The 25,737-nt window shown below is 42.4% G+C and overlaps 3 protein-coding genes and 1 long non-coding RNA gene across 6 annotated transcripts in view; 2 read left to right on the top strand and 2 right to left on the bottom strand.

Moving 5' to 3' along the window:
- Positions 1-13,864, top strand: part of cntn1a (contactin 1a) — a 61,221-nt gene extending 47,357 nt beyond the window's left edge. For all 3 annotated transcript variants that reach the window (XM_026175390.2, XM_026175391.2, XM_080304616.1), the window contains exons 11-24: positions 8-125; positions 351-498; positions 1,354-1,481; positions 2,175-2,347; positions 3,080-3,203; positions 5,771-5,932; positions 6,220-6,369; positions 6,972-7,042; positions 8,227-8,461; positions 9,379-9,482; positions 9,788-9,974; positions 10,131-10,243; positions 10,354-10,510; positions 11,686-13,864. In XM_026175390.2, coding sequence (XP_026031175.2) covers positions 8-125; positions 351-498; positions 1,354-1,481; positions 2,175-2,347; positions 3,080-3,203; positions 5,771-5,932; positions 6,220-6,369; positions 6,972-7,042; positions 8,227-8,461; positions 9,379-9,482; positions 9,788-9,974; positions 10,131-10,243; positions 10,354-10,510; positions 11,686-11,762 — 1,947 coding nt within the window. In that variant the 3' untranslated portion in view covers positions 11,763-13,864. The remainder of the gene's footprint in view (positions 1-7; positions 126-350; positions 499-1,353; positions 1,482-2,174; positions 2,348-3,079; positions 3,204-5,770; positions 5,933-6,219; positions 6,370-6,971; positions 7,043-8,226; positions 8,462-9,378; positions 9,483-9,787; positions 9,975-10,130; positions 10,244-10,353; positions 10,511-11,685) is intronic.
- Positions 13,865-14,379: 515 nt separating this feature from the next.
- LOC145429629 (uncharacterized) lies at positions 14,380-21,541 on the bottom strand. The gene is made up of 2 exons (XM_080303297.1): positions 15,232-21,541; positions 14,380-15,000 (listed from the first exon to the last, which is right to left on the bottom strand). Exon 1 carries the CDS (start codon positions 21,539-21,541, stop codon positions 15,707-15,709), a length of 5,835 nt encoding a protein of 1,944 aa, XP_080159423.1. The 3' UTR covers positions 14,380-15,000; positions 15,232-15,706.
- A 538-nt stretch (positions 21,542-22,079) lies between these two features.
- On the bottom strand, positions 22,080-23,406 carry LOC145430157 (uncharacterized). The gene is made up of 2 exons (XR_013910593.1): positions 22,932-23,406; positions 22,080-22,700 (listed from the first exon to the last, which is right to left on the bottom strand). It is a non-coding gene; the product is annotated as an uncharacterized LOC145430157 (long non-coding RNA).
- A 1,079-nt stretch (positions 23,407-24,485) lies between these two features.
- The window catches only part of LOC113026517 (PDZ domain-containing RING finger protein 4), a 121,742-nt gene continuing 120,490 nt past the window's right edge, over positions 24,486-25,737 (top strand). The window contains exons 1-2 of the mRNA XM_026175392.2: positions 24,486-25,195; positions 25,311-25,394. Of these exons, the coding sequence (XP_026031177.2) occupies positions 24,794-25,195; positions 25,311-25,394 (486 nt within the window). The 5' untranslated portion in view covers positions 24,486-24,793. The remainder of the gene's footprint in view (positions 25,196-25,310; positions 25,395-25,737) is intronic.

The following is a 25,737-nucleotide window of genomic DNA, read 5'->3' as shown; positions in this document are numbered from 1 at the left end:
TCCACAGGTTGACAGGAAAGAGATGAGATTCAGCAGCTTGACATTTGATGATTCAGGGATGTACCAGTGCATAGCAGAAAATCGTCACGGAGTCATTTATGCCAGCGCAGAGTTGCGTGTCTTTGGTGAGTCAAACAACTATCACAACACCCACGGCTGTGTCACGTTTCACGCTAACTAATAGATGCTTATTATGACATGGTGACTGTGCTTAGCCAGAATATGTGTATATATATATATATATATATATATGTATATATATATATATATATATATATGCGCGTGCGTTCCTGTGTTTAATCTGTGCTCTACCATGTTTGAGATGAATAACCGACACTGTCACTCCTCAGACTGTGCTCCCACATTTGAACACAACCCAGTGAAAAGAGTGCTGGCAGCCAAAAATGGCCGGGTGGTGATTGAGTGTCGACCCAGAGCGGCCCCAAAGCCCGCCTTCTCCTGGAGCAAAGACACTGAGCTGCTTTCCAACTCTACCAGGTGAACAGTCTCTTTCTGTTTGCCTCGAATCTGTGAATATTTTATACATTTGTATTCATTCTCAAAGGCTGGTTTACCAGAGAGTTCCTTTGTTGTTTTAATTCCAATATTCATCAACCATAAACTGTTTTCAGTGACTGCCTGACACATCCGGGTTACATTTATCCATGGGGAAGTATTTGGGAATAAAATGTCATTTGGTGCTGACTTAGTTGTGAAAAATGTACACTGGCTTGATTTTGGGGATCTAAATAATCTCTAGATCTTCTAAACCGACTAAATACTGTCCACAGAAAAATTCTTTCGTCTTGTTGTTTGTCAGCTTTGCCATCACCAGTGGCTAACATTAAGCTCATTCTCAAGATTAGTGTGGCCGGCCTGGTGTGTAAAACCCTGTGTTGTGCTCCTCACTGGCAAAACAAGCCTAATCTGTAAGCTCTGAGACCCCCAACAACTTTTCTCCCACCCTAAATACTTCAGAGTGGGACTCACTTGAAGGAGGAGCAGGAGGGAAGTTATTGTGGAACATATGCATCCTAATACTCTGGGTGGGGGCAGAGTGGCAAGGCTGGCAGGCTGTCTCTCATGCACTTATATGAAAAAAAAATGAATCAAACACTGCTGCCTTGCTGTTAGTACAAGCTTCCAAAAGTTCTCCTCCTTTCTTTTTCCCTTGGCAAACTCAATATCCATTAAGGAACTGACACATATTCTGAGTACTTTCATATTTTTTTAATAGTCCACATATCCCTGGACTACACACTGGGCTACTGACCTTCATATTGTGCTAATAATTTTACACTGCATAATGCTTTCTCCTGAGTGTGTTAACTATTACTTCTGGTTTCTCCACAGGGTGTTCATCTGGGAGGATGGAAGCCTGGAGATCCTCAATGTGACACGAGCAGACGAAGGCAGATACACCTGCTTTGCAGAGAATGACCGGGGCAAGGCCAATAGCACCGGCGACCTGTTGGTTATGGGCAAGTTCCAGCTGAAGAACAATGTTTAATGCTTCTCTTTGTATCCCTGATGTTTCCAGGACAGCTGTGACTTGCTTTGACTGATGTCAACCTTAGCTGGCAATCATTCCTGCCACTCTCAGTCCCACCAAGCAGTAGCGACCTCCAAATGTCTGCTATCGTTGAGTTATGGCCCTCTTTGCAGGCTGATAGCAAGCTTTCGTGGGACATTCAGTCGTTACCCAAGGGCAATGACACGAGGTTGCTTCTTTAGATTCAGCTTAGCCCCCACACGTTTCAGTGAAAAAGAAGAAGAATAAACTGGGATTGTCTGATAGAATTAAGAAAAAAAAATCCCCAGAGACTGATATGAGCTTTGTTTTCCTTGTTGTTTGTTTTCTTTAGATATGCAGTCAGAGCTGTCAAGCTTTTTATTCTGTGTTTTTACACTTAGCTCGGTTGGTATGGATGTGCAGCTCTTTTCTGCCCTCTTCTGGCTATTTTTGATATTTCAGAGTTCTCGCTTTTTTTTTTTTTTTACACCCCAATCAAATACTCTACAGTTGATCATCTTTGAACTGTTTAAGTCTATTTTTTTATATAAGGAATCTGCTCTTTCTTTGATTTTCATTTAATCAAATTACCCACGAGTTAAATAACTGACTCTTTTTTATAATCCCTGAGACCTGTTTATCTTCCTGTTTTTCCCCACAGACTCTACGAAGATCACCTTGGCACCATCTAATACTGACGTTAAACTGGGAGAGAATACCTCGATGCAGTGCGCAGCATCACACGATCAGTCTCTAGATATCACCTTCATCTGGTCCCTAGATGGCCGAGTCATTGACCTGCACATAGACAGCCAACATTACGAACGCACCACAGTGAGACATCATGTTGTTCCATTTATTGTTTTTGAATAACCCAGGTTTGGCCACAATTGAAAACTGAAAAAAATCCCCTTGACCTAGAGTTCACGCACATCCTAAGCATATCTGAGGTCAGGTTGATGCAATACGTGGAATACCTGGTATGGAAAAGTACAGTCGGATATAAATGAACATGACTCTAAAATTCATTTCACATACCTTCCTAGGCGGGAATAGCGCACAGTATATCCGTTTAATGGCAATTTCTGCTAACATCTGTTACTGTTGACATGACCCGCTCTCTCTCTCTGCCTCTTAAAGGCACTAACCATAAGCTAGTGGTTAGCTTTTCTCATTTGTCACTCCGCCTGCTAGGCAAACACTATTATGACTGTGATTGATGACATCCTGATTTTTGCATGCAGGGATGATTTTCCCCTCGTAAAAACAGGGTTCAGTTCCATTTGATACTGTTTGTGTGGCATTAGCAAGACTGCTAGTTTGATGTATTTTTAAAGTTGAATCTCATATTCAGTCAGAACGTTGACTGTTCAGTGTGCTGAGCTCGACATTTGTGAATGCGAAAAGAGGCTTTGTTTAACTCCCTGCCCAATTCACCTCGATTGCTTCAGTTACTAGACTGATACTAATGTGCCATTTATCTATATTTTATGATGTTTGTCAGGCTGATGCATAGTGTATACTTCTTCTAAACTTAAGCATTGTCTCTTGTGTTGTTTTGATCAGAATGGAAGCTCGAATGGCGAGCTGCTCATCAAGAATGTTCAGCTGAAACATGCGGGACAGTACACCTGCACCGCACAGACCCCTGTGGACAATATCACTGCTTCTGCCCACCTGGTTGTCAGGGGTGAGTCAAGAGTCATGTATGTAAAATGTCTCAAAGCATTCAGCTAACTAAACAAACACATAATGTATAGTATCTATGAAAGACAGATTTGTTTTGTTATTTCACATGATATTTATGTAATTTTTCTGCACAATTCTCACAGTCTTAGTGTGTGTGGGCCTCCGTTGGCAAACAGTCACATACTCCCATGCACTAATCAGGATTAAGTTACATTACAACATGTTACCTAAAGTCAAATGGCAGCTGGTGCATTTTTACGCACTGTCAATCACATCTGACAAAATAAGCCTGCAGGGCCCTGTCGAAAAAGATTAGCTCATGTTTTTGAGTCTTAAACTCCTATGTTTAATGGTTGTTGCTCATTTATGTATGTTTAATATTACAGGAAAAATTAGCATCCAAATATTTTGCTGCCTTGATCATGCAGACATTGTCAAAATAAAGCAGAAGCTTAAATGACAAAAAAACCACACAATTCAAACAAAAGTAGAAAAAAACCCTGGTTCCTTCTGCTAAATTTCAATGTTCCCAGGCTCTTGTTGTTAGACCTTTAACATGCAGGTAAAAAGTGCACATATGTTAAAAGAACGAGGCTCAAAGACAGTACAAGTACTGCATTTTGTGCAGCGCATGTTTAAAGAGAAGTAAATCTCTCCCGAGCAACCAGACCGTAGAACTTTTTTTGCCAGATAATCTGTCAAACCCAAGACTGCATGCTAACAAAAGTGAGGGAGAAAATGTTTGAAAAAGCCGATGAAGGAAATGCCTTGTGTCCTCAAGCATAAGACAGAACACTTAAGCTTCTACTGGTTCCACCCTGAAAAGGTCAGACTAACTTAGTCAGATACCAAGTGGCATTAGCATTTCTGCTATGGGACAAGTATAAATGCTGGTGGCTTGCCTCAAGATGGCATTGCTTGGCTGCACGGTGGCACACTGCTGGTCATATTTATCCGAAACAAATTGCTATGTCCACCCAGTCCCAAGTAAGATGAATTGTTTTATAGGAAAGTTTGTGCTTGTTGCTATGGTTGCACAGACAAAGTAAAAATTTGACCTAAAAAGCAATGTTTTTAGTACAGTGCCAGCTCTGACCTGTTTATATTCCAAGCGTAATGCCTCGGGATGAGTATATAATGAATCAGTGATTTCAATCTCTCAGCACGGTATTTCAATGAGGACAGCTGCTGATTTCTAAACTTGCTCTTCCAACCTCATATAGATGTAAACATACACAAAGCAAACACTGTCACTTTTTCGGAGGTCTCTGTGTCTTCTTTACTGTATTTCAGATTGTGGATGATTCATCGCACTTTGTTTTCACCTTCTTCTTCTTCTTGATGACTGAGAACTTGTCTTGCAGTGCTTTCCTCAGCGCTTGAAACAGGCTCCAGTGCTGGAGGACAAAGGATCTTTTTAGATAGGAATTCTAGCAGTGAATTGCTTGCCAGTGATCCCTGGTGTGTCTTGGGTGTGCTGCTGCTGCTGTTGCTTTCAGAGCAGGTGTTGACAGATGGCCAGGTGAACGCACAGCGGCTGACTGTGACGTTTCCCAGAGTGTAACCAAAGCACAGGTCCGGGGCTGCTCCTAATGGAGTGCCAAATGCCAGCAGCCTGGGGCGCAACGAGGGAGAGATGAAAGACAGCCATTTATCATGGCAGATGAGGAAGCAGATCTGCTTGAGGAGAGTGTCCAAGCTCAAAACACAGCTCTGCACCTGTAGCCTGTTATTAGCAGGGATTAAAGATAGGCTGCGGAGCTGTTTTCATGTGAATGTATGCGTGCGTGTAAACAGAGTAATGTTAGGAGTCTTGGAGCAATGTTGAAGTGTTGCTGTGAACGAGGAAAACTATTTACAGACTTTGTTAAACTCTGGATTGTACTCAAGGACTCCTCCATATGGGCTCCAAACTGTAAAAAGCTAAAGTGCAGTGTTTTATTCCTTACATTAGATTGTAACAACTAAGCCTTCTCTCCTGACTCTTGGAGGCGAGGGTAAGCTTAAGGCCTGTCCGGCTTTTGGCTCTCTAATCGCCTTAGTTCTCTCGGCTCACATTCATGATTTGGAAAAAAGTAAATTCTGGCTGATTTCTGATGCTGTGGGTTGGGAGTCTAACCCTGACACAGTCTGGGTTTTCTATTAAGCCATTTTTAAGTTCCAAAGGAAGAATCAAGAGGAGCATTAGGACCAAGAGAAACACCGGATTGTAGAGCTTTTGCTTAAGCTTTAGTTCATGTATGTCAATGGGCTTCTAAGCTCTAATGCCTTAATCCATCAGTCTTTGCTGATGTCTTTTAAATAAAACTCTTAAAAAAAGGGAAATGTAACGGCTTTGATGTGCAGTATTTCATATGCACCTAACATTAGACATCTTGAAAGTTTGTAAAGTTTTTAAACAGCTCAGGGTCTAAACTGAGTTTCTTTCCAGTTTGCATGTAGGAGACTTATTGACCGCTTGAGGAAAAAGTCAAAGTGAGCATTTGTAGGGATTCCTGCAGCCACATTTATGTTTGCCTCCCTTCTAACAATAATTTAAGCCTTCTTGTTATTCTTCTCTTTGCCCAGGTCCTCCTGGTGCTCCAGGTGGGGTGCGAATAATAGAAAAAACAGACAAAAGTGTAACGTTGCAGTGGAGCCGTGGTGCAGACAACCACAGTCCGATCTCCAAATATATCATCCAGTACAAGGACCAGTTCTCAAACGATGTCTGGAAGAATGCCACTACATGTAAGAGCTCGAGCGTGCTTGTTGGTAAAATAAACACTGCTACCGTAATGCTGAGCTGGATCTGGTGTTGTAATATTTGTGGTCATGCCACACAATGATACTATAGGCCTACAAGGTGGTTAATGTCTCTTACAGATGGCTTAAATATACTTTAGTTATGCTTCGGTGAATTAAAACATAGGATGGGTTCCCAAAATAGAACTGCACGTTTGTTTTAAGGATACAACCGGCATATAATATTCAACCGTAGAGAGCAATAGCACTAAAATGAACTTGTCTTTCTATAGTTCCTGTTAATGTAGAGGGGAACGCCGAGATGACCACAGTGGTGGACTTGATTCCCTGGACAGACTATGAGTTCAGGGTCATTGCTACTAACACTCTGGGAACAGGAGACCCAAGCAACCCATCGCCTATTGTTAAAACGCTGGAAGCAGGTAAGATTGTTTTTTGACTTTGGACATCTAAATATAAGAAGGAATAAAGAATCGGAGCAACTTAATAGGTCAAGAAGTGGAAGGGAAAAAAAGAGATGTGGTACTACAGTCCAGCTTTCCGTTCTGTTATTTATTCATCATCATTCTATTATTGCACTGTTTACTTACGTTAAGTATCACTGGAGAAATGAGTCAGCATAAATCCCATCATGCCGCGCTTTCTAGTGCAGAAAACTCACCACACAAACCTCCACAAATGAGCACTTTGGTGAAACTGTATACTGAAATTCAATTATAAAATGGGAATCACAGACTTACAGTAACCTCTCTTGAAAAAATAATCACAAGTTGAAAGTGAGCTACTAGACTCAAGGCAAACAGAAGAACTTGTCCCTCTCTCTGGCTCCCTGAATGGCAACGTTCCCACGTGGACATTTAGGTGTTGCGTTTGGCACAGGAGAAGACACTGATACCGCATTTGAAGAGGAAGGATGTTAGAGCAACATTGGCAGGGCTAGGTTACAGCCTGTGTGGTTTGGCTTTGTTTGCGTGGATTCATAGCAATGTGGGCTCAGAGTTTTGCTGTTGCCGTCTCATTGTAGTTCCTGTGGTGGCGCCCTCAGATGTTGGCGGGGGTGGAGGGGCTAGCAGAGAACTGACCATCACATGGACGGTAGGTTGGGACTTTCCACTGGGTAAAGTGGGAAGATGGGTTACATGTTTATATATGAAAACTTGCTAAAAGATGTTTCGTTTTTAGTTCAATTTGTAATAGTCACACTGACATTTAGATTTACATTTAAAAGTGAGTGGGAAGCCATGTGGTCAGTGTTTCAGAAATCCAACCAATTATTAAAATGAGTTTGAAAAAGGGCACAGAAAGACCAGATAATGCAGATGTCTGCTCAGGATTTCAGTTATTCAGGTCCTCGTAGTCTTAAATGCTTCAGCTGAATCTTTTTTAGGCTCTTAAAGATGTGTCACTTCTTCAAATTAAGCCCAAGAAAAGATCCAAAGATTTTATTGTGTTGTTTATTATTCACCACATGTACAGCACATACAGGAGAGCTTATTGTTTCTTTCTCACCGTAGTATAAAAGAAGAAATAAGAAAAGATAAAAGAACACTCCAGGGCATCTATAAAAAGCGGCAGTAGTGCAAATACAGTAACAGAGATGTACGGCGATATATAATATAGATATAAATATAACTAGAGCAACTTCTGAGATGTACATGGACAGTAGTGCAAATTCGAAAAAAGGCCAATTACACTTAAGATAAGTAATGCAGAATTTTTAAACTGGTAATTAATAAAGCACAATGATAGGTTTTCAATTGCTTTGTTAATCAGAACAACGAGCGTACCACAGATCATGCAGTAGAGAAGACGGGAATGATAAAACGATCGCTATCGTGAACAAAAAAACAACTCAGCGACTGAACTAATTCATGGTGTGTTGCTTCTCTGCTGCAGCCGTTGATAAATTAGCTATGGCTAAATTGTATTTTTCTTGGCTGCAGCATGACCGTTCAATTCCAGAGCAGCTGGAGGACGAGATGATATGTTTATCTTGCAGTGCATGTGCGATGACAAAGACACGGTGTCCACAAAGGAAATGAGGTGTAATGATAGAGAAGGATGAGCCAATTGTGTCGTTGCTGTATATAAAACAGGTGCCTTACACAGTGCAGTCACTGTATTAAATTCTATTTAAATATCATCTGATTTGTGAAATTTGATTTTTTTTAAGTTAGGCTATTTTTTACTTCGCTATAAAAGCTGGTCAAGAGTGACATGTGTTAAATAAAACATTTGCCAAATGCCATTTCTCAATTTATTATTCATTTTGTCAACAGCCTGTGAAGCCAGAGTACTACTATGGGCCTAATTTTGGCTACATTGTGGCCTTCAAGCCCCAAGATGAGCAAGAGTGGAAACGGGTGGCAGTAGCCGATCCCCAGGCCAGGCGTTACGTCCACAAAGCCTCTGACATCCCACCTTTGACAGAGTTTCAAGTCAAAGTCAAAGCGTTTAACGTCCAGGGAGAAGGACCCTACAGCCTAACAGCCATCATCTATTCTGCACAAGACGGTGAGCGGTTAAGAGATTCAGCCCTCTCATCTGTAACAGGGAAAAATGTGCTAAAGTGATCTCAAAACAGCATCGCAGATCAACCTGGTTCTGTTTTATTAGTGTCAGAGAATGAGGGATTGCTCAGTCCTGCTAGTCAGTGCGCCACTGTGAAGTAGGATCCTTTTAATATTAGCTCTCATGTATAATAATGAGAAATATTAATACCCCTTGAAAGTGAACCCATCGTCCCCCCTTCTCTTCTCGGGTTCCTTGTTGGGGGATTATTATGATCTACGTAGCATGAACCAGAAAGCTGATAACTCACCCAAAGATGCAAAGCATTTAGCAAGTTATTAGCTTCCACTGACAAGCAGTTGAGATAACCACTAGAAACTCAAGCATGATGGGTGACAGAGATGCTCCTGCTGCCATGGTAACACAATCAGGAAACGGTTGCCTGGTGGGGGTGTATGATTTTTACGGTTACGCCTTCAAAGTGAGCCGTCGCCGGGCAAATCTGTGACCATAGTTGCGTGCAGGCTGGTTGCGCATGCATACAAACCATCTTCCTCAGAGTTTGCCTCTGTTTACAACGTGGCGACAGCATGGCAGTTTAGCATTTTAGGACAGTTTCCTGGCAAGAAAAGACTACACACAGGGTTTAAATGTTCCATAAGTCGTGGAATAGTGTCTGATGGCGGATTAAGAGAAATGCCACTGAGAGAACAAAAAGCAAAAGAAGCCAATAGATACGTATGAAGAAATATAAGCTAATGTTTAGTATAGTAAGTCTGTGTATGTTAAACTAAATATTTAAAAATTTTGGATTGCTTTGTGTTTGATTAAAAAAAGAAAACAATGAATGTAATTTTTTGACATCCTTAAAACATGGGTCTTGTAGTGAATATAAATCTGTTCTCTGGGTTTCTTTTTAGCTCCATCTGAAGCTCCTGCAGTTGTTGAAGCCAGAGCTCTCTCTGCCAAAGCTGCCACTGTGTCCTGGATGCCCCTCTCATATAATAATTTAGATGGATACCAGGTCAGTAGAAACTTTTATGAGGCTTGATCACAGTAGTAGTCATCACTTTAGCTGATTCAAACACCTCCATTTGTGACTGCAAACTTACTTTAAGCACCTCTAAGGAAAACCACAATCAATTTAACTCCATAAAAGCAAACATCCATACAAACATATTGCTTTAAATATAAAGACGTGCTTTTCTCCAGCATTTCTCAAAAACTGTTAAACTTATACTTACATTTAATAAGGTTTTCACTTGTACAGAGCGCTTTGAAACCAAGATGGTATCCTTGCAGTCTCACCCATGCGTCTTTGTTTCCCAGGTGAAGTACTGGGAATCTGGTCAAAGTGAAGGGCAGGCCGAGACGATTGCCGTGTCTAGCAGGGAGAACCACACTAAACTAGAAAACCTGAGACCTTACACAGAGTACATTATTGAGGTTCGAGGCTACAACTCTGCAGGATATGGGCCACCCAGCCACCACTTCCGGGTCCTAACCAAGAAACCCCGTATGTTGCTCTTTACAGTAGTTTATCATTAACTAACAGAGAAGTGCTTGGAAAACAGTTCAGTGTTGTGTCTGTAAGAACAGTGCATTCTGCACACAAGATTTGAGCCATTTAAAAATAAACATATTCATGATTGCTTTGTTTTAACTTCACCAGCACCAGACCGAGCCCCCAAAATAATAGCTAAAAAAGTGAAGGGCCAGTCAATAAATATTGCCTGGGAACAAGTGGAACCGATGGCTAATGAGTCCTCAATAGAAGGGTACCGAGTGAGTTTCATCTTTTCATCATTCTTGTTTCATCTCTTAAATAAAAAAAATAGCTGCTGAGACCCTTTTCGTTATTTATTAATATGCATTAAACATATGTGCATACGCAGGTACTATACAGGCCAGAGGGCCAAACCACAGGCACTCTTTACAACACCTACAAGCGAAACATTGATCTTCCCCTACCTCCAAATGGGAACTATGTGGTGGAGGTCCGGGCACACACAGAAGGAGGAGATGGGGCTACGACCACAGTCCAGATCACAGGTAATAAAGTGATTTTGAGTTGATTTAAGATCCCTAGTTTCCTAAGTTGGCTTTTGTGTTTAATTCTGTCAACATGGTGTCTGATTGTGCTTAAATGGAAGAACGTATGTGGCTTAAAATACCTGAAAGAACAAATTTAGAAGAGATAAACATTCCTTCAAATTCCTTTTGAATTGTTATCTTTTAAGATTAAATTACTCTTATTCCATGAAACTAATCACCCATGAAAATTCTATTCCATCACCACCCAGGTTTAGTTTCACTCACAGGAAAAAAATAAGACTTAAGTAATTTGATGACATTTAAAATCCATATTCCTGTGGGGAAAGACACACACTTCATTCCTGACCTGCCAGTTTCTGGTGGGATTACAGGTTCAGAGTATGCAGTAGGTTATCATTTGTCACAGCTAGAGGGTTCCCATGGGCCAGAGCAGAGCTGTCACTTCTGGTTATATACTTTAGATTGGAAAGCTAAGATGGCCCGTGACTAAAGCCTTGATAGCCCGCTGACTGGATCCTCTCTCTGGCTGATGGACTGACGGGGCAGGCCGACTGCATAGAAGAGCTTAAGCTTCTGTAATTGATCTTGATGAGAAGAGGAAACCCCTCCTGTGGTTTTCCTTATCCCTTATCATTCAGTCCAGACCCCACCTGACAGCGTGATTTCACAGACCGGGAAATTTCAGCCGTGAGGGATTTTAAGTGCAGGGCACTGACAAATAGAAGGGCATTTAAGGCATTATCCACACAGATGGGGTATATCACACTTCACACTCCAAACATGGTCTTGAGTTTGATGGTTGAGGATTGGTGGGGAGTACAGTATTTCAGTATTTCCAGATGTTGATAACAACAATAATAATAACGTTCCTGTTCCATCTTCTATGTTTGCAAGTTACCAAAGTGTTGCAGTGGCTTATGAAAGCAAATACTAAGACAAAGACAAAATATATAAAAATATAATTAAAAGCATACTGGTAGGTGTCATTAAGATTACTTACAGTTTATGGACAATGAACAGTTTGATCACCTAGCAGGTTGAAACTGATTTTGCAAACACAACAGTGACACTCAGTGTCTTGGCACGGTTAGGGGTGATGTGCAGTCTCATTGTTGTTGTTGTAGGTTCCAGCTATTGATGAAGGTATACCTACATTTCTCCTTCTCTGTCAGGTGGGGGTGTCTCGGCCGCCCAGTCTCTCAGCGTACTCTCCCTGCTCTTTGTGGCTCTCCTCTGCCTGAACCTCTGAATGTAGCGCCATCTTTGTCTTCACTTCCTGTGAAGGAGACTCCTGCAAGGACTTTAAGCCTCTTTCCACAATCTTTCAGTTCCGCCCTGTAATCTGGGATGCCATGTTCTGGCTCTTTCCTCTGGAATACGTTTGTGGAAACGGACACAGAAATGGAAAAATTGGAAAAAGGACAAAGACATTCCTTATTTATCCACAAAAATGGCCTCTTTGGAGGAGAGTCAAAGGAGTTCTGTCAACTTTAAAAATATGCCTTATATAAATGACTGCACTTATCCTTCACAGCAACTTGTTTTAAAACATTCTGGAAGTGCAAATGCTGCACTTTTGATAGGCTGGCTGTTTGGTCATTTTAAATCACAACGCTGTTCTTTCTTATTATAAAGATGCTGTATGTTTGGTCTGTGACGTTCTGGAAAATTCTTCCTACAGTGCATTCCATAATATAAGGTAAACAAGTAACTGTGAAGGGTAAGTGTATGAGTTTATAAAAAAATATCTTCATGTGTTTCATGGCTTGCTGTTCGGTGGATTTTTTTTTCTTAAATTAAGCACACCCTCTGTTAACGAGATACAGTCAAATCAAATCTCAACCGCCTGCATCCTTTCAGACGCAGGTAGAGAAATGAGCAGATGATGCCATGCTGAAAAGTAATCAGTAATTGATATTGTTTTACTGTCTAGTATAACAAGGTTTTTTAAAGAGAAGTGGATTGGTTTAACCATGCAATTGCTGCTTACCTCCAAACCGTAACATAAGCTTTACTAATACCTGTGCGCATGTTGATGAAGAGACGATTGAAATGGCTCAGAGTGTTCTGATTCTGGCACATTTATATCCAAATACAGAATCTATTGGAACCAACCCACAGCAGCAGGAAGTGCCAACAACGTCTAAAGGAAGTTTAAAATGTAAAACTGCGGCGAACAGTGTGTGACTGTGATGAAGGCTTTGCAGAAACATTTAGATTGATGTTCAACCGAGACTGAAAGACATCGCCCGTGATCTAAACTAAATCTACTTTGTTTTGACTGTATCATTAGGACCTCAGTGGTACCACCTGGTGCTTTGTAAACGAATGTTGGCATTTTATTTAATGTGATCAGTTTCATTTAATATCTCTCATTTATGGCTTTGAGTGTGAGTCCCTATTAACAGTGAGAGTGAATGGTAGCGACGCTCATGCCCTCCTATAATTGTGCAATGTCTGAATTACCTGTGGCTACTTTATATTTTCTAACAGGATCATTGCATTAGCACCTGTTTTCATTCTCTAAAAATCAGAAGGTAAGCAAAGCCATCTGAGTCAGCTGTAAGAGCTCATCCAAAGCTCACGATGTTATTCTGAATACATTTTTGTCTTTTTATTAACATATGATCAGAGATATATAAACATTGTCATTTTTTTTGTTTTTTAATATTATATTTGTATGTCTCCGCCCAGCTCTGGTTGGACAGTTTCAGAGTTTATTTCTCTCAACTGGAGGAGCAAACGGTACATTTTGAGTTCCTCTGATTTCTCTCTTGTGTGACTGACGTTGGTCATGCTTCTTACATTGTGACGATATCAATGTCCACCACAAAGTGCTTTTTCCTGACTTTTCTTCATGCCACAAAACATAAAAAAAAAGAGTTGCCAAATGCATGAATGCCTTGAACTTTGACATTTTTGGAAGAAGCAGCGGCTCAAAATTATAACATGCATGAGATTGGAGAGCAAGTGGTACATTACTTTGCAACACTTCCACATCATAGCGACTTCTCGGCCTCTCGGCTTCATGTGAAACACATTCCATACCTGAGTGGCATCCCTTTACGTCAGAGAAGGAGTAGATCCTAGACTAATATGTTCGTTAGCTGCTAAGCGAGAGAGAAAATCTTAAACTGACTAAAGGAATCTCACTCATTTGAGTTCAGAAGTGGTCCCGCAGTCTGGTACATGCAATGGCTGCGATTTGATAGTATCATTGGTGGCTGTGGCAGCATGTTTGGCTGCCTCCTGGAATTCAGTGCTTCGTTGGACATGAATGGCATATATGAGGGATGAAACTGAAACCTCTCATTGGCTGGACAAGAAACAATAAAAGTGTAGTTAACTATACATTCATATACTGTTCTGCTCTTTTCTTTGTCATTCTTGCAGCAGCTGCTCAGTGAATGCTCATCAACATGCCCCAAAAATGACTTGTACTGCTTTTCAGTTGATTATTTGAAATGATTTACTATTACAGGTCCATAACATGGCATCAAAAAAAGTGTCGTTTTTCAAGTAAAAGTACCACGGATAAATACAAACTCTTTATTTATAGGACAGGCATTTCACAAGGAGGATAGCAGACTTTCAGCTCTAAAATGCTCTATAAAGTAAGAGAATCAAAAGCATCATCTGTCATGTATAGGCATGTTCTTGTCAGTTTCTGTGTGTGTCCCCCTTTTATCTAGAGAAAAAAAAAAGCTTTTCTTTACAAAAGCTGGTACCAAATGTAACCCAGGTCCCACGTAGCTATGGTAAAGCTAGAGTATATAGTACAATGAGACTGGGCCTGGGTTCGTAGTGCTACTAATAATAATACCTGATACCCTCTAATTGCTATAATAAGGACCACCACAACTGTATTTTACACAAATTTATCCCTCACCGGGTATTTATTTAGACAAAAGAAATGAATAAAATAAACAGTTACTTTAATAAAATGGATTGAATTCAAATAAACAAACAAAAATACTGTAAAAATGACTACATGGATTTTAAATAAAAGATTATCAACCCAACATACCTCCTTTTTAGGTATTTCAACTGTTATTTCAGCTACAACAGCTCACACCTTTAACATGGATGAATTTCAACCTTTGACAATAACTTTGATCAACTACACACTTACTCAATTTAAACCGATTGTGTAACAGTGGGCCCACACACACACACACACTTTAACCTGTCCACACTACACCGGTAGCACGGTGCTTGATGCAGGCCTGATTCGAAGTTTGGGTGCGGTGAGGCCTAAAACTGATGGCCGCTTCACTCAAACTGAGCAATAAACAAAATATGTGCCCTTTAGTTCCAGTTAGTACTCACGAGTCCAATGAGTTTGTTAGTGGGGCAATCAAAAACGGGCAGTTAGTTCACCAGTAGTGAAGACAGTCAGGGGTAAGAAAACATCAGTCAGGGGCGAGGAAACAGCAGGGTCCATCCGGGCAGAAACCTCTCTCTCCTTTCAGAGCGTCCCTCGGCTTCTAAACACATTAAAACACTTGAGCTACAATACCAAATGCTATCACATAACGATTTAGCATTAGCATGCTTTGCTGAAAATCACAGAGCTAAACATACAGCATGGTATCACAGCACATAACGCGGTAAGTTGCGCTAATTAGCAAGTCGCTAGTTAGCATCACATATCACGATATTATATCACTATAACGAATAGTTACAGTACAAATGTCAAGGCACACAGTCTCATTTACCTCTTGCAGATCACAAATAAGTACTATCAGGACCACGGGTAGTCGACCTCAATGACACACTTAGATGCAAAATCCACACCACGTTTGCCTTACGACATCTCTCTCTTCGGACTTAGCTTCTGTGTCCGCTCCCACAGATTCACACAAACCTTACCACTTGTCCCGCCCCCATAACAGAGAAGAGTGACATTGACTGGCTCGTCAGCACAACAACCAATGACAATACCATATTGAGATAACTGACACTAGATGGGTAAATAAACTTAGGTTACACCCCAACATATTTAGTGTGCACAGAAAATGAACTCTAAATCATGAAACCCTTTTACTTATTGGACTCTTAACTGTAAATGAAATACATTTGTACCCAAGCATATGATTTTTAAACCTTTTATCAACTATTTATATTTTAACCATTTCTTATAACAGTAGACTTTTTCTTTTATACTGCAAGCCCGAATAATTGCAGACAGGGCTACACCCTCCCCCTTCTAACCGTGTAGATGTCCTCATCACACCTCTGACTTCTCTTTAGCTTTACAGGGTGATGGTCATCCTCACTTCCTAAGAACTTCTTCGATGACTTAGAACGTCCCTTTGTTTCACTGACGTCTGGAGGGTTTAATTTTAGTTGAATGACCATACCATGGTGCATGATGGTAACAGGCTCACAAGATGGGTGACCTGGCTTTTCATAGGTCAATCTCAAGGGTGGTTTTGGTTTCCTGAGGGATTTTCGGGATGTGGAGAACTGTTCACTCTCATTTCTTGTACCTCTATGAGAATTGTCACTTCGGGTTCTGTTTGAAAAGGGTGAACTTGTTTCCCGTTCCTCCTCTTGCTCTCCCATAGACTCATTTGTCTCTTGAGCATCATATTCAAGCATAGTAGGTGTATCATCTCCAGATGAGTTTTCACTTTCTCTTACTGGTTGACTTTCTGCTTCTTCAAAATGTTCCTCCTCAGAAGTGTCATCCTCTTCCGAAGTCTGATGTGGCATTGCCAGTTGTCTCCTGACCTCTTGCACACCAAAACTTTGCGGATTATGGACAGCTTCAAACATTTCATCTGAGGATGCTGTGTCACTTTCTTCAACTGGATCAGGCGGTTTAACTGCTTGACTTTTCTGGGCACGATGTGCTCTGGTTACGGGTCTCCTAATGTGTCCTGTGTCATCCGATGGATTAGGCATCCTGACCATATAACCAATGGGCAACAGGTGGTCTCGATGGAGAGTTTTGAGTACACCTGGACCATGTTCTGGTTTTACCTTATAAACAGGCAGGTTAGGCAACTTCTCCACTACAACATACGGTGTAGATTTCCAACGATCCTGCAGTTTATGCTTGCCTTTTATTCCAACATTCTGAATGAGAACCCTGTCTCCCTTCTCCAAAGGCAGATCTCTCACGCGTTGGTCATAATGTGCTTTGTTCTTCAGATGATTTTTTGTAGCTGCATTTGATGCAAGTTTGTATGCGTCCTGCAACTCTTTTCTCATCCGTGAAACATACTGTTGGTAGGAGGACTCACTTTCACCATTTGGCGAGATTCCAAAGCAGACGTCGATGGGCAGTCTAGCTTCTCTCCCGAACATGAGATAATAAGGTGAGTACCCCGTGGCATCACTCCTTGTACAATTGTACGCGTGTACCAGGTGGGTGATATGCTGGCTCCAACACTGTTTCTTTGCAGTGTCCATGGTACCGAGCATTGCTAGAAGGGTTCTGTTGAATCTTTCCGGTTGCGCATCACCTTGCGGGTGGTAGGGAGACGTTCGTGACTTCCGAATCCCCAACATGGACAACAGCTCCTTGATCAGTCGACTCTCAAAGTCTCTGCCCTGATCAGAGTGTATTCGTGCAGGTAGACCGTAGTGCATGAAGTACTTCTCCCACAGGACTTTTGCAACGGTAATGGCTCTTTGATCTTTGGTAGGAAACGCCTGTGCATAACGTGTATAGTGATCTGTCACAACTAACACATTTGCAACACCTTTAGAATCCGGCTCTATCTGTAAGAAATCAATGCAGACCAAGTCTAGAGGGCCATTGCTTGTTATCTGATTCAAGGGCGAGGCACGCTGAGGGAGCGTCTTCCTGGAGATGCACCTTCCACAAGTGCGAATATACTGCTCAATCTCAGCTGCCATACGAGGCCAGTAAAACCTCTCTTTAATCAGTTCTGTTGTTCGCTCTGCTCCCATGTGCCCACACTCATCATGCAGAGACCTTAACACCATAGACCTGTATCTTGCTGGCAAGACAAGCTGCCGGCTTTGTTTTCCAGCCATTTTTTCTTTTACTCTGTAGAGTATTCCATCACTCAACTCCAATTTGCGACTTTCACGGAGGAGCATCACAGTCTCTGGCGAGTCAGTTTTAGAGCGAGCAAACTCTTTATTGCTCTTGATGGCTTTCTTCAATGGCCCAATGGTAGGGTCCATATCTTGTGATGTTTGAATGTCTTTTGGGCTCAGCTGATCGAGGATGTTTACGCTGAGATTCACAGGAAATGCATAGGCTTCTGGTACTGCAGAGGCAGGAGCACCAAGTTGATCCACCAATCTGTCAGGTACAACTGCTCCTTCCCTGATGCAGGCTCGTTTACAGAGAGCTTTAATGCCAGCAGGCGGGATGGAAGTCCATTCTCCAACTTCCTCTTGGGCATACTGTCGGGACAGCAAGTCAGCATCAATGTTGTGGCGCCCAGGGCGGTACTGTATGGTGAAATCATACGTGGCGAGGGCAGCGAGCCAGCGATGCCCTACAGCACTGAGCTTAGCCGAGGTCAATACATACGTTAAGGGGTTATTGTCAGTCCTGACAATGAATTTGGCACCATACAGGTAGTCGTGAAATTTATCCACAACGGCCCACTTTAATGCCAAGAATTCCAGTTGATGAACTGGATAGTTACGTTCTGAGTCTTTGAGCTTTCGGCTTGCGAAAGCTACCGGCCTTAGGCCCTCGGGGTGTTCTTGGTTCAAGACAGCACCTAAACCATTCATGCTGGCGTCCACATGCAGGATGTATGTCTTGGTGGGGTCAGCAAATGCCAATACTGGAGCATTGATCAGACATTCACGGATCTGTTCAAAAGCAGCCTGGCAGGCTGGAGTCCATCGTTCCCCAAACGGCTCGGATGCTTTAAAATAGGTGTGGTTTGGGTCTACACTCTTCTTGGCTTTGGGGTCTTTCCAAGTGGGTGCATAACCCTTGGTGAGTTCTGACAAAGGACGGACAATGGCGGAGTAGTTGGCTATGAACCTCCGATAGTAACTACAAAATCCGAGGAAAGACTTGAGAGGTTTCAAGTGAGTGGGCACTTTCCAGTGTTTCACCACCTCAACCTTCTCTGGATCGGTGGCTATTCCATTGGTGGATACAATGTGACCCACATACTTAACTTGAGGACGACAGAATTGACATTTGTCAATGGAGACTTTCAAACCAATCTCCTCTAGTCTGTCCAACACCTTAAAGAGGCGTTGCTCATGCTCTTCAAGCGTTCTTCCAAAGACAATGATGTCATCCAAATACACAAGGGCTTCCAGAAGATGCATGTCCCCAACAGCCTTTTCCATTAAGCGTTGGAACGTTGCAGGAGCTCCAGTGATCCCTTGTGGCATGCGCTCAAATTGATAGAAGCCCAGGGGGCAAATAAATGCCGTCTTTTCCTTGTCCTCCTCAGCCATTTCTATCTGATAGTAGCCACTACGCAGATCTAGGACTGAGAACCATCGGCTGCCTGACAAGGAGTCCAAGGCATCATCAATGCGTGGCATTGTATACTGATCAGGTGTAGTGCGGTTGTTCAGTGTTCTGTAATCAATACAGATTCTTATGGCCCCATTCTTTTTCCGCACAACAACAATTGGGGAGGCATATGGGCTACGGGACTCTGTTATAATGCCAGCAGCCAACAGCTGCTGTATGTGTCGCCTCACATCATCAATGTCGGCTGGGGCTAGTCTCCTTGACCTCTCCCTGAAAGGTCTAGGGTCATGTAGACGAATGTGGTGTTCAACACCTTTAGCCAAGCCAACGTCCCACTCCTGCATTGAGAAAACATTTCTCCTCTCAGCTAACTTCTGCCGAAGTCTACTTTTCCACTCCTCGGGGATAGGGGAGTCCCCAAAGTCAAAGAGGTTTGGATCTATTTTCTCAGTGGCCAGGTCAGAGGGTTGGACTGGGGTGACTGTATCCACAGCAAACATTTCAGCAATGACAGATCCCACTGGTATGGAGACTGTCTTGGTGGACTCATTTTGGAGGAGCACATTCAAGCTATTGCTGTCTATACCAGCATCTGAGAGCACACCTGGCTGTACCAGCACGCCGGCGGGGAGTAACTGGGTAGAGGGTGCATCAATCAAGATAAGGTCTTTGGAGGGGGCACTGTGCCTGTCTACTTTGCAGGTGGCATAGCAATTTGCTCCTGGGGCGATAGAAAGAGGGCAGGGCCCTTTCCATTTTATCTGTCCCAGCACATCATTTTTTGGCAGTTGCTCCTGTGCCCTAATGGGGGCATACACAGACTGAATTCTCATGGAATGAGCTGTGTTCTGGTCACCTTTCATTTGCACCAAGTCCCATAAGCGGCGGAATAGAGACGTATTGGTGCCCACCAACACGGGGGTTTGTTGCTGGTTTTTCGGGTCAGGACAAATCAATGCGAGCACTTCTACTCGCCCGGAGACACCAGTGATCTCCTTGGTAAACTCCATCTCTACAACAACATAGCCTTTGTAGGGATACTCTGTGTCAGCAAGTCCCCAGAGTCCCAAGCGAGAGAGAGGTTTTATGGGGACATCTGCCAAGTGTTGGTTATACCAGCTTTCAAAGATAATAGTCACGTTAGACCCACTATCAATAAGAGCATCACAGGCCACATCATTGACTTTGACTGTGTGAATAAATGACGGGCCTACAAGACCCTCAGGCAGGCCTGTGTCAGTTTCTGGGACTTCAACCTTGTTGGTCCGAGCAACGCATTGCTCTTCTCCTGTAGGATTTGGGTCCTCCTTGTTAGGACCAGATACTCCTCGTACTAATCGTATGAGTTTTCTTATGACTTTCTGCGGGTTCTCAGGTGCAGCGCACCTTGTAGCTATGTGACCATTTTCTCCACATTTATAGCAGAAATATTCATCACTCTCTCTAGCAGATGATGCTTTAAAAGAAGCAGGCTTGGGGCAAGAAGCTGCTTTGTCTCTGCGAGACTGATTTGAGTGTTCTTGTGGGGGCTCACTTGTAGACTTCACCGCCATCACACTCATTTTATTTTCTAGTGCTTTCACTTGCTTTCTGAGTGCCCGTATTTCGCTCTGCGAATCACTTTTCTGTTTTTGCTTCTCTGTTGGGGGTTTGATGGTGCAATCAGACAGCGGTTGAATTCCTGAGTGGTTTCTTTCCTCTAACTGTGCTCTCAACTCTTGAATCTGAGCTTGCAGTTCACTCTGAGTGACCGCTTCAGACTCTTTCTCCTTTTCCACCTTAACTGTGCGAACCCTTTGGTGACACTTAGATGTGGTCTGGCTTTGTTTGGCTGCTTGACGGCCTTCCTCTTCCATCACCTCTCTTAACAAGTTCAGGAATGAGGGAGGATTTTCCATTCGCTCCCTTATTTTCAACTGAAGCAACATAAGCTCAGAAGTGGATCCTTTAACTAACTGCTCTAACCGAGCTTTGTTAGCAGCACTAACTGGTAAACCACCTCCCTGGACTACTTTAACAAGAGACCTCTCTAATCTTCGCAGAAACTCAGACAGGTGCTCACCAGGCTGTTGGTGAAGGGCTCTGAATGACAGATAGAGCTCCTCTGCGGACTCTACTCTGCCAAAAATGGTCTCTATGGCCTCTATGTAGTCCTGGGAACTAGCATCAGGTTGAGTCAGACGCACGGCCTGAATGATCTCCAAGGCAGGCCCTTTGAGACTTTCCAGTATGCGTCTACGTTTTTCTTTATCGGAGCACTCGCCTTCATCTACTAGGAGTCTCGCTTGCTCCAACCAGGTATCCAAGACTTCTTCCCCAGCTGGGGTGGGAATGACCCCGGAAAATGTCCTTAGACGTCTATATGGATGGCTTTCAGGCTGTTTGTTTGTTCTGACCATTAACTCACCTACTGCACGGATGATGGCTTCAGAATTACCATCCACTTCCCCTCCGTGGGTGCGTAACCCTTGGATATCCTCTAAGGTTTTCCCTTCATTCTGCAGAAAAGTGAGTAACTTTCCCTCAAAGTCATCTGGCTGAGGTTCAATGTAGTACACTGCTTTCCAGCCACTTCCACCACTTATTGGCATTATCTCAGGGGGGATTGTCGTGGGGTTTATCTCCTCACGACACTCACACAACACCATTAATGATTTTAGTTGAGAGTTAAACATTTTTCCCTTAACTACTACTTTTCCCAAAGCTTTGATAGTCCCTGCTGTTTCTTCTATTTCATCTCTCGAAACACCTTCCGGTACCCCATACAATAGTAGAGCATGTTTCAAATCTATTGATTCCCCTTTGCACCAGTTGACCAACTCAAGTTGTGACGGTCTGCTCCTTTGTTGTGTCATCATTGCTATCTGGTTTATTTTTTTGTTGCACGTTTGACTACTTTAACAATTTGACAGTTGTGGGGTCGACCTGTTATCCTCTTGGTCCAAAAATAAATTTAGTTTACTTTAGTTAAATATCCCAGCGGTGCCTCCATTTATGTAACCCAGGTCCCACGTAGCTATGGTAAAGCTAGAGTATATAGTACAATGAGACTGGGCCTGGGTTCGTAGTGCTACTAATAATAATACCTGATACCCTCTAATTGCTATAATAAGGACCACCACAACTGTATTTTACACAAATTTATCCCTCACCGGGTATTTATTTAGACAAAAGAAATGAATAAAATAAACAGTTACTTTAATAAAATGGATTGAATTCAAATAAACAAACAAAAATACTGTAAAAATGACTACATGGATTTTAAATAAAAGATTATCAACCCAACATACCTCCTTTTTAGGTATTTCAACTGTTATTTCAGCTACAACAGCTCACACCTTTAACATGGATGAATTTCAACCTTTGACAATAACTTTGATCAACTACACACTTACTCAATTTAAACCGATTGTGTAACAGTGGGCCCACACACACACACACACTTTAACCTGTCCACACTACACCGGTAGCACGGTGCTTGATGCAGGCCTGATTCGAAGTTTGGGTGCGGTGAGGCCTAAAACTGATGGCCGCTTCACTCAAACTGAGCAATAAACAAAATATGTGCCCTTTAGTTCCAGTTAGTACTCACGAGTCCAATGAGTTTGTTAGTGGGGCAATCAAAAACGGGCAGTTAGTTCACCAGTAGTGAAGACAGTCAGGGGTAAGAAAACATCAGTCAGGGGCGAGGAAACAGCAGGGTCCATCCGGGCAGAAACCTCTCTCTCCTTTCAGAGCGTCCCTCGGCTTCTAAACACATTAAAACACTTGAGCTACAATACCAAATGCTATCACATAACGATTTAGCATTAGCATGCTTTGCTGAAAATCACAGAGCTAAACATACAGCATGGTATCACAGCACATAACGCGGTAAGTTGCGCTAATTAGCAAGTCGCTAGTTAGCATCACATATCACGATATTATATCACTATAACGAATAGTTACAGTACAAATGTCAAGGCACACAGTCTCATTTACCTCTTGCAGATCACAAATAAGTACTATCAGGACCACGGGTAGTCGACCTCAATGACACACTTAGATGCAAAATCCACACCACGTTTGCCTTACGACATCTCTCTCTTCGGACTTAGCTTCTGTGTCCGCTCCCACAGATTCACACAAACCTTACCACTTGTCCCGCCCCCATAACAGAGAAGAGTGACATTGACTGGCTCGTCAGCACAACAACCAATGACAATACCATATTGAGATAACTGACACTAGATGGGTAAATAAACTTAGGTTACACCCCAACATATTTAGTGTGCACAGAAAATGAACTCTAAATCATGAAACCCTTTTACTTATTGGACTCTTAACTGTAAATGAAATACATTTGTACCCAAGCATATGATTTTTAAACCTTTTATCAACTATTTATATTTTAACCATTTCTTATAACAGTAGACTTTTTCTTTTATACTGCAAGCCCGAATAATTGCAGACAGGGCTACACAAATATATCAGAGATAGTGTTTCATTCTGGCCTCCATTACAGATAAGGCCTGTTCCACTTTTTCAAGGAGAAACAGCTGTTGGAGTTGTGTGTCCTATCAGGTATTGAGCAGATGAAAAGTAAATTGTTATCACTTCTTTTCTTGGATTAGGTCGAATTCTTTTTGGGGTTTTGGCCATCTTGCTGTTTCACCCAGGGTTCTTAACAGTTTTTTACCCCTGTGAAATCAGAGAGAGAGAGAACAAAAGACAGAGATAACCTTTTTTTCTGCCATGATTTAATGGCTTATCAGTCCAAGCATATGGCCTCTGTGACAGGTGGCCGTGTAACACTTTCCACAAAACACACATACAGCAATTGTTAAAGTCTGGTGCTGTGCTCTAGAGGAGTCCTACTGCTCTTCTAGATCACAGCAGGAATCATTTAAATGTAGCAGCACTTTTTTAAAACAGATTTACACAACAAAGTGCTACTATTTCATTTGCTGAAATGGTGGTGGGAAAAAAAATAAAACGTGCATTTCTGGAGAAAGGTGTGCAGTCCCTGGACAGATTGCACTTTTGCCTTTGTAAATCTACGCAGTTCTTTCACAGCTCGGAAAACACAAAACACACTTTAAAGCGGTGCAACAGCTGACTAGAAACAGAATGCATTGCAGGGAGATCTGAAATGTGATGCTGTGTGAGATGGCTGCTGCATGCCATGCTGCATGGACTAATGTAGTTGTCTATAAACTGCATTGCCAGTGCATCGCACCCCTGAGACTATTTTCACTATTGTAGAACTACTGTAGTGTACTAATAAGCAAAGAAAATTAATAGTGGAGGAGGAGCAAACTGATAACTGCAATCATCATTTGGACTGCCTAATTGAAAAGCTGGAGGGAGAGTTAATTGTTTCAGACTATGCGGGATATTGAGCGACCTCTGTTGGAAAAGGTTAGTAACACATGAAATCACATTACAATTAAGAGAAGTTGCACAAAACTGAGAGAAAATACGCAAAATAAAATACCAACATGATGATGAGGCTCACTTATATATGACAGGATAACGAATTGACAAATCAAATAATCAAATAAGATTAAATAACTATTGCGCATCATACATAACTGGTATTAAATTCATTATATCGACTGTGAAGAGAAAAAGTTACAGAGATATCGACCCTGTCCAGAAACAGCAGGAAGTCAGGAGGTTGAAGTTTGCTGTTCACATTTGTCATGTGCTGAAAAAAGTGGCGCAGCCCATCAGCTCAGCGAGAGCAACCCAGATCGCTCAAACTTTTCAGTGCGCGCACGCCTTCATGTGTCCAGACTTGTAAATTGAAATAACTTCGTCCGAGCTCGTTGTTCCGCGTACAAAAGTTGCCCAGGCAAACTATGTGCGCTGATTGCCCGAGTGCTGGTGTGGAGAAGGACCGAGAGAGCCAAGTTTTAACCCCAGGCGGGATGGAGTCGCAAACAAAGCCACATCGCGGTGAAGGTGTTTGTCAGAGAGGATGCGGTCTCCTGCTGTCCGGTCTGGACGTAAGTAAAGGGGAGCACTGCTGTGTGGAGGCGCTCCGCACTGTCGCCGATGCTTTGGAGGAGAGAAGCGTAACTTTGGAACACGAAGCCCGGATAGCGAGGCTCAGGTGGAACAGGAGGGAGCAGTGCCTTTTAGCCCAGGTGTCAACTCTGCAGAACCAGGCTCAACTCGACGCACTCAAGTACCAAAGGAGGCTTAACCAGTACTTGGTGCACATCCGCAGTATTGCAGAACAGTTAGCTGGTTACTGCAAGGTGAGAGGTGATTTCTCTAAGGCTATTTTGTGTAAAAAATGTCATTTATCAGTTGAGAAACACACTTTTTTTGTTGTTAAATGTGTGTTTGTGTTGTTTTATTTGACTGAATCAGAGTGACTCCAGCCTAGCTGCTGACATGGAGAGCAAGGTATCAGATAATGAGGAAATGGCACAGGGTCAAACCAAAGCACACCAGGTAAGAGAAGCACACTGCCCATAACAGCTTCTCAATCAATGTCATATTCAGGCTTTAAGCCCTTCTGCTGACATGGCCAGTAAATGTGGCTGATTCATTAAAAAAAAAAAAAAAAAAAAAAGGCTTCACAGCATATAGTGCTTATCCAACGTGCCCAGAGGCAACAGTGCACGTGCTTTTTGAATTATTAAATGTTAAATATCTGGTAGTATCCACTAAGACACTTCTGGTGTTGTTGAGAAAGGATGTGTTTCCTCCTGCTGTCTTTCACCTGCTGCTTCTGCTCAGCTTTAACCCCACAGCAAGTTCATTCTGTGAGTAAATGTTGACTGCGGGATAGCAG

This window comes from Astatotilapia calliptera, chromosome 7 (assembly GCF_964374335.1).
Source record: "Astatotilapia calliptera chromosome 7, fAstCal68.1, whole genome shotgun sequence".
Taxonomy (NCBI): domain Eukaryota; kingdom Metazoa; phylum Chordata; class Actinopteri; order Cichliformes; family Cichlidae; genus Astatotilapia; species Astatotilapia calliptera.
The sequence above is the reverse complement of the archived record's forward strand: the minus strand, read 5'-3'. Positions and strand labels throughout refer to the sequence as shown.

Bases quoted from the DNA above. Each gene is read 5' to 3' on its own strand.
- LOC145429629 (XM_080303297.1), bottom strand. From the start codon at position 21,541: ATGCCAATAAGTGGTGGAAGTGGCTGGAAAGCAGTGTACTACATTGAA.